Here is a 14,705-nt window from a genome sequence, read left to right on the forward strand (position 1 = left end):
CAAAGAATAATAAGAGTTGGTTGCAATTGGTTTGATATAGGATATACCACTTTCTTCATTTGTGTCAGAAGCATCACAATTAAAATAAGGCACACTATACGGCATAAAACGTAAAATACAAAATTAAAATATGTACAAATTAAAGAGATTTTGCCCAGAAACTAGCAATATTAATTGCATTCTGTCACGTTTTCATGAGGTCCTTAAGTGTATGCCGATCAGGACACAAAAGACAGGTAATATATATATCATGTTTTCTGCATGCAATCGCAAAGAGCATAATCCACCATTTCTTCAGAGCATTTCTGGATCTTGCTGCACCCATGTGCAGTCTATAATATTCCTTGTGACACTCAAAGGAAATGAAAATAGGACTTTGACAAAACAGGACAGGAAGAGAATTGCAATTTTGAACTTTGGTGCTGGAGACGACTTCTGAAAATACCATGGACAGCCAAGAAAACAAACCGATGAATCATCGAACAAATCAGAATCAGAATTTCTCACTCTAGGTACAAGTGACCATGGTCACTTTATCTTACTTTGTGTCCAAAGTAACCCAACTCTCTAGAAAAGGCTCCAGCGCTGGGAAAGATTGAAAGTTATGAAAAGGATGACAACCAGTTAACAAGTTTAATGGAGTCAGTAAGAGTGGCAAAGGCAGGGGGCGCTTTGTTGAAAGACCTGAAGAACCAAGATAGGAACAGATCATCATGGAGAAAAGATAACTGGTTGCTAAGAGTGCACAACATCTGGATGACAATCAATAAAGGATCAATATATAAATGTTTTTTTTCACTAGACTTCTATGTCATGCCATCCCTGTCTGACTCTGACCTCCTAGTTTGATAAGAACATTAAAAGCTAAAGTAACAACATAAACACATAACAAACGTATAGTGATAAATAAACGCTGTTCATTGTTGATCGTAACTGAACCACACAGGTATGACTAGCGACGCTGACAACAGCTCAAAATAGCAGCTTCCACCATTTGATGCTGGTTTGAGTGGTCCGCGGATGAAAGGCGGCTCGGCGGAACCCCACGCAGCGCTGAAACAGAAGGGCCGGGTTGTCCTGGGCGGAGCGTTCTGTAGTCCCGCCCCCCTAGGCTCCGCCCCGCTACCATAGTAACGAGGACGCGTCCTTCTTCCCCGAGGGACGCCGGCGATCGGGCAGTGGGATTCGGAGCAGCTCCTGCGTGGCCATTCGGCCTTTCCCCCGTCTTCTTCTCGAGTGGATTGATATAAAGCGAGGTACGTGTTTAGCAGTGGGGTGGGCGTCTCTGCGCGTAAAGATAACCGTTGGTCAGCAATGCTCCTCGGTTGTGCCCCGAAGGAAGGAAAGGAAGAGTAACGCGACGTGGAGCCGTTGTAACTATCGGAGAGAAGAAAGCATTGCTGGAGGAAGGAGGGAAGAGTATCCACTGCAACGAGTGGCTTCTCTTTACTTTGAGGATTCGCGGCCTTGAAGCACCGGGAGCCGAGTGTGGAAAGCGGCTCCTGAATGGGGATGCTGAATGCTTCTGGAAGGAGGGCATTCAAATACTGCCAGCTTATCGGAGTTTCCACGAAGGAGTCCTGAAGAAAGCATTAAAGGATCGTTCTCCACTTTACTCAACTTCACTTTCCTAACGGTTAATTCCCTGAATAAGGTCACACACCGACGATCTGCACGGGATCTTTCCAGCAAGGGCAGCAATGCCTTTTCTTCTTCGTTGCAGACCAAATGAGAGGCTGACCAGACTAAGGCGGCTGTCAATATTTTAAAAACGTCTCCAAGCAAATAAAATAATATATATGGGGTTTCCCCCCACCCCCAGGTTATATTTCCATACCCATAACCTTTATGAGAGCATTGACTGAAACTACCTGACTTATTGTGGTTTGTCTAATAAGTCAATTGTTGGGATAATTTTCAGCTCAGTTTTACTTAAGGAATGCACTAAAAGTGGACAACAGTTACTTCCCTTTTGCCAATCTAACTTGTTCAAATATATGTCTAAACTTCGTTTATTTTATATTTTTGAAGGAAAATATACAAAATGCCTTTAACTAGAAGTTTTTAGGAATGCGGTCTTCTTGGTATAAACTGAAAGAACAAGTAAAAGAAGAGCAAAAGAATTAGACTTTCTCTTCAAAGACATTCTCTCTCTCCCTCCCTCTCTCTTCCTCCCTCCCTCTATCTCTCTTGTCCATCTCAAATACATGGCTCTAGGCGACTAACAATATAAAAAAATGATAAAATACATATACAACAGAACTTAAAACTCCAGCAGCTGGAAAAATTATAAAAGCCATAATCAAACACTCAACACAACCAAGTATCATGCTGATAACAAGCCTTTCCCCTTGGCACAGTGGTTTAATTTCCACAATTAGATTGTTCCAGCTAGAAGTTCAAACCACTAGCAATTTCTCAAGATTATAACATGCAACATTGTCTTCAACCTGTCCCCAATGTTTTGAGAAGGTAACCTCCATCCACATCAAAAGGAATGATTTCCATTTTCTGATAACACAAGTTGTTTGTTTGTTTTTTGTTTACATTTATACCCCGCCCTTCTCCGAAGACTCAGGGCGGCTTACAATGTATAAGGCAAGTTGGGCTGTGCAGTTTATCTGCTACACTTTATTCCATTGTAAGCAACTACCTCCATTCCAGCTGTGGCAGGAACAATCTGTCCCCTTGAGCTGCTCTCCTGAAATGAGTTGCCTGTCTCCCTTCTGATGATACTTCTTTTCTTTATCAAGTTTACGAAACTTTGTAGGTATTACTAGATGATATTGACAAGGCAACTTTCCTCTACTGGCTCAAGCAATAGGCTAAATACTAAAACTGTTTGTTTACCAGATGTCAATGCAAAAGAAGAAAATTATACAAAAATGAAAACCACCCATTCCTTGAAAAAGAACCATATGACTAGTTTGTCAACTGATGTTGCATTTCCTGTCTGTTTATGCATATGATCAAGCAGTTTAAGGTTGCAGTGCAGAAAAGACCTAAGATACTGCCTTTATTACAGCAAGATGTCCTAAATGGGCATAGAACGCCTTTTGAGATTAATATTTCTTCTTCTTTAATCCAATTTCTTTGTTTTAATGAAGAATAAAGTACACGTCTTGCTCTTTGCAGACCTTGATGTTATAGCTTAGTTTTATCATTTTAAGTATAATGTCACTGTATAAGAAACTGAACAGTATGGTAGATGTTCTTCCCTTCCATTATAATAAAAGAGAAGTACTGAACAGTACAAGCATTGTTTATAACCAGTTTGGTTTCTCGGGGTGTGTGTGTATGCGTGCGTGTATTATCTTTAATCCAGAGATGATTTGTCAATTATTAGCAGAACATTACACAGACTTTTAATACATGTGATCTGTTTCTCAAGTAAAGATAAAGGTTTCCTTGTCCAGAAGTTAGGGCACAGTGCTCATCTCTATTTCTTGGCCGAGGGAGCCAGCATTGTCCGTGGTCATGTGGTCAGCATGGCTATACACCAAAGGTGCACAGAACACTGTTACCTTTCCACCAAAGTGGTAACTAATTATCTACTTGCATTTGCATGCTTTTATCTACTTGCATTTGCATGCTTTTGAACTGCTTAGGAGGGCAGGATAATTTTGCTGTAGTAAAGTTATAAAATTACTATGATTCCTATGAATTTAATCATGATAGCTACAGAGATAATATTTAGACACTTCTTCCTCCAGCAAACGGATAAAAATTGTCTTCCAATAAAGCATCAATGAAAACAATCTACAATAAAATAATATTCCATAACAAAAATAATTGAACTACAATAATGTAATAAGAACAACTATAACTTTAATATATATTTATGAATGTAGGGACTTATTTCCCTTTGGAAAGAATTTAATCATCAGAGGAACACTACTAAAAAGATCACTACATTGTAAACCAAATTTATTAGGGAGATCTGGCTGTTTTTATTTTATGTGGGGGATTAAATTTTATTTTAACATATAGTGGGTCCGAGTAGCATTTTGAATAATATTGGATAATATATTACCACTTTTGAATACATTGTATAGTTTGCCTATTCTGAAATGTTTACCTAGCTTTCGTTTGACATCTTATATTTTATTTGACTTCATTAAACTACGGTATTAAAGTTCCTTCATTAGACTATATTATTTAAGTTCCTTTAATAATATAGTCTAATTATTTGTTATCTTGTTCTATGCCAGCATTTGCATTTTAGTTTGAAACTGAATACATCATCATTTTTTCCTATTTTGATTCTATCGCATGGCAAATATTCTGTTACATGGACTTTTCCTATCAGAAAAATCTAGATCAGACTAATTGTCCTGTATCTTAATAGTGGGCATCTGGTACCCATTTGGGACTAATAGAGCCACAGAAACAACTAATTTTGGCTTTATTTCCCATTTTTTTCCCTGGGAAATAACAGTAAAAGACACTTGAGTGCTGCAGTTATTTAAATTACTTAATAGAATTTATGTACAATGAATAGGTTTGCGTGCTATTGTATTTGATTCTTTGATAGAGAAAAGAAATATGCCTTTTCCATCATCCGTTCTAGCCACCCATCTTTTCTAATTATTCCATTGTTCTAGGAAAAAGAAAGATGGCCTTCGAGATATATGGTGAATTTACAAATGAGGTCATACAGCCTCTCTATCTTATGTTCAAGCCCTAAGAGAAAGTTATATTTAGAGTAATCTTCTGGGCAGGTGGATGGCCTATTTTTTTCTCTGTCTCTTGGTATGTAGACTAATGGCTTTCTTTCTATAGTATGTGAGTGAAGAATAAAGGATGGTCAAAGGTGGAAACCAGCAATGCTGACTTGCCTGGTCAGACGGTTTAGGGCCCTGTTAACTCCAAGGTAACAGAGTAGAAAGCAGTAGGATAGCCTAATAATATTCTTCCACCTAGGAATATATCGGCTCATATTTCTATCACCATTTTTGGTTGGGGACTCCTTGGATGAGAGGTCACAATTAGAGTGTCCTTTGTTCAGATTTGACTGGTGTGCCTGTTGTAGTCTTATTGATCCAGTAGAACCCATTAGGCATAGTAGTTTTAAGTGTTGAATGAGAGAATTCTAGTCATCCCTTAGATATGAAAGTTGGCTGGATGACTTTGGGCCCAACCCATCTCACAAGTTGTTGTTATGGGAAAAATATAAGGTGCGAGCATTATGTACATTCCTTTTAGCTGTACAAAAAAAAAAGATGGGATATTATAAAAGTGATTTGCTTAATGATCGCAGGTAGAACTGATATCATACATCGGTGTGGTGCTGTGAAATTTCACTTTAAAAACATCACTTAGAACTTCAGGCACAAAAGACAAAGTCCACATGCAAAGGTTCAATTAAGTTGATTTATTGCTAAAAACATGCACACAGGAATCTTCTCAACTAACCGCCAGCACCTGGTTAAAGCTAGATAAAGATCACTAGCACTCGAGAAGGACTGGACTTAGTTTACTTATCACTACCTAGGGATTTCAGGCTGATCTCTCTTTTCAGTCCACCTCCAGTTCTGCCATTCTTTCTTCTACAGCAGGGATGTCCAAATTGGCAACTTTAAGACTTTAAGAGCTTTTCTGGTTGAGGAATTCTGGGAGTTGAAATCCACAAGTCTTAAAGTTGCCAAGTTTGGACACCCTTGTTCTACAGCAACAGTTGATGCTCCCAATTGTAGTCAGTAAGACAGGACTACCTATGATAATTTGTTAGCTCTTCAAGTTAGTCCAGATAAGAAGCATGACCATTGTACAATATGACCATTGTATTGTTCAATTTCCAATAAACTGTAGCAGTTTATTGATTTATATCAGTTTATATCAGTTTATATCAGTTTATACCAGAGCATATAAAACATTTGCTAGACCAATTCTTGAATACAGCTCGACTGTTTGGAACCCATACCATATTTCTGACATCAATACAATTGAACGTGTCCAGAAATATTTTACAAGAAGAGTACTCCACTCCTCTGAATACAACAAAATACCTTATGCCACCAGACTTGAAATCCTGGGTTTAGAAAATTTAGAACTACGCCGCCTTCGACATGACCTGAGTTTAACTCATAGAATCATCTATTACAATGTCTTCCTATCAAAGACTACTTCAGCTTCAAATGCAACAATACACGAGCACACAATAGATTTAAGCTTAATGTGAACCACTCCAATCTTGATTGCAGAAAATATGACTTTAGTAACGGAGTTGTTAATGCTTGGAATACACTACCTGACTCTGTGGTCTCTTCCCAAAATCCCCAAAGCTTCAACCAAACACTATCTGTCATTGACCTCACCCCATTCCTAAGAGGTCTGTAAGGGGCGTGCATAAAAGCCCAATCGTGCCTACCGTTCCTCTCCTATTGTTTCCTCTCGTTATATCCAATTAATATAGTTATTACATACTCATACTCATATATATGCTTATATATTGTATAATTATTTCGTGCTTATGCTTATATATACTGTGTGACAAAATAAATAAATAAATAAATAAATAAATAAATAAATAAATAAATAAATAAATAAATAAATAGTCAGAAATAAACATTACTCTACTGTAAGGTTACACTAATAGAATTTTGAAAAGCTAAAATATTTCACCCCTTTCTTTTCTTTAACTCTCAAGAAAATTAGGGAGGGTCCCTTCTAAAATGCTTCCTGAATCTACTCTCCTTCTGTGAGCTGAAAAATCTTTTACATGCCAGTTGTCTAGTTGGCAGCTCTTTCTTCCAAGGTCTTTCCACAACCCATTACAGTTCATAATACAAATTTTATGGTCCATGCATCAATTCAGTTCTAGGTACTGGAATTTACCAAGAAACCTGATTTCAACATGTATAGCCTTTTATAACTTAACAGACATATTTTGGACTGCCTCTTCCAACCTGTATCAACCTAACTGACTAGAACATTGAGGAAGAAAATCTTTATGATCCCACATTTCTGAAAATGAGGAGAGATGAGACCAGAAGGAGCTTGGTGGTATGTTTTTGCTGGTATTTTAGAAGGATCTTTCTGCACAGATCAGGATTGTTCTTCCTATGAATGGCTTTCAGACTGTAATGAAAACTAGTTTTTTGGAAAGCACGCCAGTGATTTTCACCTACTGACCTAACCCTATTGCCCTAAGGCCATGTAGGGCCACAAAAATTTGGGTTTACACCCCCATGCACTGGATTGTCATAATAGATAAATTCTTTCTATAATGAGAATGTATATTATTATTACGAGACTCAATTATGTGTTGCTTGTAAATTGGTTTTATCTGCTTATTTGGGTTGTGTATAACAAGTTTTAAACTTTTATCGCATTTTATTGTGTGCCGTTAAAATTAAAATTGTGGGGGGTTATAAGTCTGTGAAATAAATACTTTTAAAAGTTCTATTTTTCCTATGTACACTTCTCTATTTCTGTCTCTCTTTGTTTATAATGTAGTCTTACTGTGGATGGTTTAATTTCTTTCTTTTCCTTTCATATCTGGTATACTATTGGGAGTTGTAAGTATTGCTGCAGGATATAAATTCAATAAATTGAATTAATAAAGAATCTTTTAATTGAAAAATAATAACAGCCAAGAAATGTTGCTGACCAGCTGCTACATGGTCCATTAGGATACTGAGCATTCCCTAACTTCAGATAAATTTGTGTTGGTCCTGGAACCTGCCTAGAATTTTCTCATTGGAGAAAGATTTGCCAATTCTGAATTAAATATATTACTAATTTTACATACATACATACATACATACATACATACATACATACGTACGTACATACATACACACACACACACACACAATTTTTCCATCATTTAAAACCATATTTTTCTTCTGATAAATTTTGTTCTATTTTAAAAATGAAATACTATATCTTTCCTTACAATAGTTCTGACAATTAGTGAATATCCTTTTGGGGTTTGTCGAGCTATATTTCTGCCTCTATTAAACGTTTGTGTCTTGAGGCCTGCCAACAGGATTTACAATACCTACATTAAACTAAATTTAAGAGTAAGGGTACTCCTGCTGCTAAGATTGTCAGATCACAGAGGTACAAAAGGAAGGAAGTGGCAGCTGCAACTTTAACAGTACAAAGGATAAGCTAAGTATGTTGGAAAAAGAGTGCAGTATCATGTATAAAAATAAAATCCTTTTACTATATATGAACTCCAAAATGATTGATAAGTCTACTTTGTTTTGCTGGGTTGTTGATGTTATTCTGCTTAAACTAAATGCTGATTCAGTGTCATACAAAGACTAATAATACTATTATCTTATTATTGCAGGGCATTAATTGGTAATAAATACTCTTACATCCACTAATTTTATCCATAATTTGTTATTTTTAGTGATGGCTACAGTTTAAGTGTAGGGACACGGTGGCTCAGGGGCTAGGACATTGAGCTTGTCGATCGAAAGGTCAGCAGCTCAGTGGTTCGAATCCCTAGTGCTGCCATGTAACGGGGTGAGCTCCCGTTACTTGTCCCAGCTTCTGCCAACCTAGCAGTTTCGAAAGCACGTAAAAATGCAAATAGAAAAACTAGGGACCACCTTTGGTGGGAAGGTAACAGCGTTCCGTGCGCCTTTGGCATTGAGTCATGCCGGGCACATGACCACGGAGAAGTCTTCGGACAGTGCTGGCTTTGAAACAGAGATGAGCACCGCCCCCTAGAGTCGGCAACAACTAGCACGTATGTGTGAGGGGAACCTTTACCTTTACCTTACAGTTTAAGTGCAGATTTTCACCAGAATATACAAGTAGATATTTTGTACCACAAATTGCCTAAAATTTCCTTTATTTTGATCAATGACTATTGTAACAAAAAAACCTAGACAAAAACAAAAGCAATACTCTAATGCAACCAGGTAAATAATAATAAAAAATAATACAAAACCAAGATTATTGAGTCCTTGTGAACTCTTAAAATTTGGATACTTAATGTACAGATACTCCTTGATTTACAATCATTTGTTTAGTGATCATTCAAAGACAATGAGTTTGAAAAAAGTAATTTATGACCATTTTTCACAGTTCTGACTGTTGCAACATTTCCATAGTCATGTGATCAAAATTCAAATGCTTGGCAATTGGTTCATATTTATGACGGTTGCAGTGTCCTGGGGTCATGTGATCACTTTTTGCAACCTGACAAGCAAAATCAATGGGGAATTCAGATTTATTTAACAACCATATTACTAACTTCATAACTGTAGTGATTCACTTAACAACTGTAGCAAGAAAGGTCATAAAATGAAGTAAAACTCACTTTACCACTGTCTCACTTAGCAACAGAAATTTTGGGCTCAATTGTGGTCATATGTTGGAGATTACTTGTAGCATGATAAAACAGACATTTATTAATCTTAATATATTAAATATTAAACTTAATAATAGATTAAAACTAAAGCTCAGGACTAAAACTGATAATAGCAATAATATCAAATAAAACAGAGGGGAAAAATGGTGGGTTTGCCCATGCAGGCCTTTACCTGCTCAATTTTCCTTTCTTCAGCGAGATATTTAAATCTTCTTAATTAAGTATTGACAAATTTAGTTCTTAAGTAATGAAAAACTTGATTTTATAAAAAAACATTTTATAACTTTAGTTCTTCACTATCATAATTCTAATTCTAATGTAATAGAAGCTATACCTCTAAGTTCAACATGCTTCATAGAAAATGTTTAGGTTGTAGAAGTAGAACTGCAGGGAAAACATGTTTTAATGAATTAATTGAGAGTAAGGGTGTCTGTTATGTCAAATGGATAAGAGGTTAGGCCAGAGGATGAATTTATATCTTCTTGATTATATAATGCATCATTTATATTATTAGTCATATTGATGCTATTATATACCCAGATACTACAGTCATATCTTGTCAGATGGGATTTAAGGTGTCTTAATGTATGTCTGAATTATTTCTGCAAGCAAATATTTGGAATAAATTTGGAATGTCTATGCAAATTGAACTATCTGATGCTAATTTTTGAACTATTCTATATTTATTTAGTTCAGGATGAGTTTGTTTCCTCGAATAACTATACAAAGTCCCAGATCACATCCAAGTATGGAGGATATGAGATGTACTTCACCGCCTCTTGCAAGGTATACATTTTCTTAAAAAAATTATTTCTTTTCAATTCATTTGTGATTCTTTGACATTTAAACTTTAATAACAGAATAATTATAATACAGTAACAATCTTGCCAAAATCTATAGTTGTAAATAAATGTATAAATACTAAAAAAAAATTAATATAGTAACACAGTGAGTCTAAATTATGTATTCCTATAATATACATAATATATTAAAAAGGTAGAATCGAAAAGATTTTTACATTTTTACATTTTAAAATTCAAAATGACATTTTGAAATTGCACTTGTTATAAATAGCTAGTAGTTATTAATAGTGCAGCATATTATGCTCTAGAGATTTAATTTACATTTTCTATTTCTTCAGACAGCTGTTATTGGGGATAAATTTTATTCCCTCACTTTATTTGTAACCTCTCCGTTGCAACTGTTGTTGATTGTGATGAATTCTATAAAGCCAATTATTGTGAGATTTGGGACAGTATTTTGAAACTTTACACATATATACATATAAGTATTAAAATTGATAAGTTTTACGTTTTTTTAGTATTGTATCAATTTTTACACTGCATAAATGTCAAATCCATAGAACATTTAAAAATAATCCACATTTTCCAATAGAGAAATTATATAAGCCTTTGTACCTTCCTTTCGAAATTAGAGGAATTGCTGACATATATCACTTTTTTAAAATGCTGTGTTGTAAGTTTTATTTTATAAGATTACTAAAAGTAGTTAATATTTATAGAAAGAATAGTTTCTCTTAATATACTAGTAGTTGTTCATAATGAACAAGAAAGCAGAAATATAACATAGCTCATTTTTGCTCTATTTTGTCAGAATAAAGAAGGTTAAAATATGGATGGATGGAAGGATGGATGGAAAAGAGAAATAATGTCATACAGAATTAATACCATGAAACTTATTTCTAAATAGATATAAGTCTGAGATTCCTTACCAATTCTTTAACATTTTTCACCTCAAAGAAATTACACTTGGATCCTTTTTGAATTGTAAGACCATGTAAATTCTGAGTATACCTTAGTTTGATCTAGTTCCATATGTAAAGATTTATGTACAATGTCGTAATAATTTAACTGCAGATCTGATGGCAAATAAATTCTGTTTTCCTTAATTTGCCAACTTACGTTTGCATTACTTAAATACAGAGTGTCTCAGAAAATTAAAATAAAGTGGAAATGGAAAAAGTCATACAGCATAAGTGCAGAGGTGTCAACTAGAGAAATGTTTAAATTAGGGTTATTTTTATGCCCTAAGATGCACAGCAATATGACTTCATTGCTTTAAGTGTGCTTAACAAAGAACTGTAGTCTATTGGATATTTATGACTGAGATGCTTGTATTCATACGTATTTTTATGTATGTATGTATTTTTCTGTATGTATATATTTTTCTGTATTCAGGAATTTACAGTAATCTATTTAAAGAATATTTGTATAAACCTATGAATTTTGTGTTATTTTTGGTTATATTTATAAAAACATTTTTTTGCTATTCATGTTTGAATCTGCTACTTGAAGACCTATGGCCTCCTAAAGACTTAGTATGGCTACTCTCTGAGGGCTTCATATGACTCTGAAATAAGATGGGCAAGAAAATGATTATTTTTTGCTACATCACCCATTGAGCTTCCATAGCTGAATGTTGAATTACACTTGGGTCTTCTTGGGTCTTAGTAATGTGTACATTAAACTATTTCTGTCCAGGAAAGGTTGAAGTTAGCATAGGCCCTTGTTTTCACAGCAACTGTTTTGGCCTTTAATTAAGGTAATTTAGTTTTAAAGCTATAGATCTGCTTCTCGAAGAAAAATGCAATTTCATCTAGAATGGGTACATTGCTTGATGCCTTTTCTTCCTGAACTTGAGATCACCCAATAGGAAATCTTCTATTAAGATTTACACACATCCAATGCAGCACCACTGTTCTACTTTGTAATTTGTCTAAGACAATATCCTTTGGCAGTTATTATCACTTAAGAAAGCAAATTCATTCTACAAGCCCTCGATAAGTGTAATATGCTTTGATAAGTGGACAATGAACATGAAAGAAGTGATTTTTTTTCCTAAAGCTATTCTTATTAATCTACAAAAAACCAAAGATTTGAGATAGATTTGGATAAAAAAATAAATTATATTTGTACATGTTTATAATATGCTTGAATTCATCAATATTTCAGTGCATACCTGCTTTTCTCCGAACAAGGTTTAGTTCCTAATACATGGAGCGTATTGTAATATTAAGCCATCTTTCAGTATTCTTTATTTTTTTAAAAATTTAGGATGCATCTGATCAAAGGAAAAAATGCCATAGATCGTTATTTGGCCATGCATATCAAAGGATTGTCAAAACAAGAGGCTGCTGCGTAAGTAAGATCTTTTTGAGAATTTTATCCTGCAACTTTATTATTTTCTTTGTTTCTAGTGTGATTCATTGATATCTGAAGTTCCTCGGGCAATTTTCAGAAGAACATGGCATTTAAAAATTAAAATTGATATTAAATAATTATGTTTCACACTACTTATCTTGCATATATTAAAGGTGTTAGATCAGTGTCTATGTTTGGTAAATGATTTACTGAATCACTAGTGCTTTTACAGCATTTGATTATCTATTAGCCATTAAAAACATATTTTTCTTTCGTAGATGTTTGCAAGCCGTTTAAGGATGAACCTTTATTTCCAAATACAACTACTCTTTGCAAAGTTGACTCTATGAAATTCACTAGTGTTTTGAAAGATAGATTTAAAAACTCCTAAGAGAAAAATCATTTCATGCAATAGCAAAATAGATAATGCATTTATGCATATAACATTTTAATGCATATAACATTTTAAAACTGGGTGTACTATAACATTTTAGTATTAGTTATTTTCAAGTGTTTCCTGTTTGCTTATGCTATTGAAACTATTGCAGTAATTCATATTCTGTTCAGAAATTGCTACTTTAGCCATTGATACTTTAAATACATGTAAAAGAAATATCACTGCAGATTAAATATGATTCTGTTTTTAAGCATGCAAACTTGGAGCAGCTATTTTTTATAGTCTCCTGAATTTTTTTTTTATGGTATTATTTTCATTATACACTCTGTCATTAAAAATGAGTCATTGCCTTGTTTTTAAAACAAGCTGGAGTTTAAAGGGTACTCTTGTACCCTAAAGAACTTTCAAAAAGCTCTGATTTGACTTAATCAGCCATATAATAGAAAGCCATTTCTTTTGAGGATTATAGAAGTTTTTAATGATTTTTATGAACTCTAATGCCAGCACTTGAATGAATGCTTCTTTGGTTTCTGGAAAAATAACTTGCATGGGCCCATCAATAAACTATACAACTCTGGCCCTCTGCCTTTCCCCTCTTGCTTTTTTTGATAAGAAAATCTTTGATGGAGTCCCAAATGATTCCCTTTGATCATGCTTCAGGTTGCATATTATGGAGGACATAGGGCAAAAATGCTCTCTTATTTAGAAAAAAAATCTTCAAAGCTTTTGATGAGAGACTGCTAAGGGTACCTCGGTGCTAGTACCTGCACCACATTGGGATCAACTGTAGACTTGATTATATCGCTATATTTTTTGGTTTTCTGAGCTGAACCGATTTATTTCTGACTCTGCTATAGTTTATTGGAAATTGAACAAAAGTGATAAATTCTTTTCCTTACTGTAGCTTTGTAATCTTTACTGGTGGTATTTTCCCCACTGTGGTAAATTCTTCCCCTATTCTATCTCCTGACCTTTATCATTGTCTCTCTCTACTCCCACCCATACAGCTTCAGCATCTTGTTCCTATAACCCTATTTTTTATATAACTATTTAGAATTTGTCTCTCCCACTTACCCAGTCCAGCCCCTGTAGCAACATGCAAAATGATCGCCGCTGAGAAAAGACTCCAACTGCAAAGTCGCCAATGTGCTATCATTTTACCTTCACAACACATAGCTTTTTCAATTCGAAAGACAAATTTTATCAAGGTGGTTGAGGCAATCTTTTGCAGGCTTCCCATCACAGCAGTGTCAAAAGAATAATTTGGAGTTCCAACATGAGCTGGTTTCATACCAGACAAATAATAGTATGAATAGTTCCTAACAATAGACTGTACTTCTATAAGATCATGTCAGCCTTCATTGAAAAGATTTTGTTTCATAGAAATATTACAGTTCATACATTTCTGCTTAAAATTATTTAATTTAATGAGATTTATTCCCAGGTAAATAGTTATAGGATCACAGATTTAAAACCATCCCTGGTAAATGTATTGAAATGTTCAAAATCAATCTTTTTCTTTTTGCAAGTAAATTATTCAAATAAGAAATCTATAGGTGTCCTCCCATATTTTGATGCAATGGAACAATAGATATAATTATTCTTCAGTGTATCTTAGCTGATATATATTACACTCAGGAGCTGAGACTTCCAATTTTTAAAAACTTTCTGGACATTTTTCTTTAAAAAAGAAAGTCTTCACCCAGAACAGGTTACACAGTAGACATGGAAAACATAACATCCAGTTTGTTACAGCCTGGATGTGAAATTGTAAATTCTACAAAATGAAAAAAATCAAATGTTAGTCTGAATA

At 34.6% G+C, this 14,705-nt stretch overlaps 1 protein-coding gene across 3 annotated transcripts in view; it reads left to right on the forward strand.

Annotated features, from left to right (window-relative positions):
- The first annotated feature begins 1,166 nt into the window (after positions 1 to 1,166).
- TTC29 (tetratricopeptide repeat domain 29) overlaps positions 1,167 to 14,705 on the forward strand; it is a 126,458-nt gene continuing 112,919 nt past the window's right edge. For 2 of the 3 annotated variants that reach the window (XM_058193940.1, XM_058193942.1), the window contains exons 1-3: positions 1,167 to 1,256; positions 10,026 to 10,120; positions 12,409 to 12,492. In XM_058193940.1, the coding sequence (XP_058049923.1) occupies positions 10,032 to 10,120; positions 12,409 to 12,492 (173 nt within the window). In that variant the 5' untranslated portion in view covers positions 1,167 to 1,256; positions 10,026 to 10,031. Of the gene's footprint in view, positions 1,257 to 10,025; positions 10,121 to 12,408; positions 12,497 to 14,705 lie in introns of those variants that run through there. The other variant, XM_058193943.1, reaches the window with a different exon arrangement.

Source organism: Ahaetulla prasina, chromosome 8 (genome assembly GCF_028640845.1).
Source record: "Ahaetulla prasina isolate Xishuangbanna chromosome 8, ASM2864084v1, whole genome shotgun sequence".
NCBI lineage: Eukaryota > Metazoa > Chordata > Lepidosauria > Squamata > Colubridae > Ahaetulla > Ahaetulla prasina.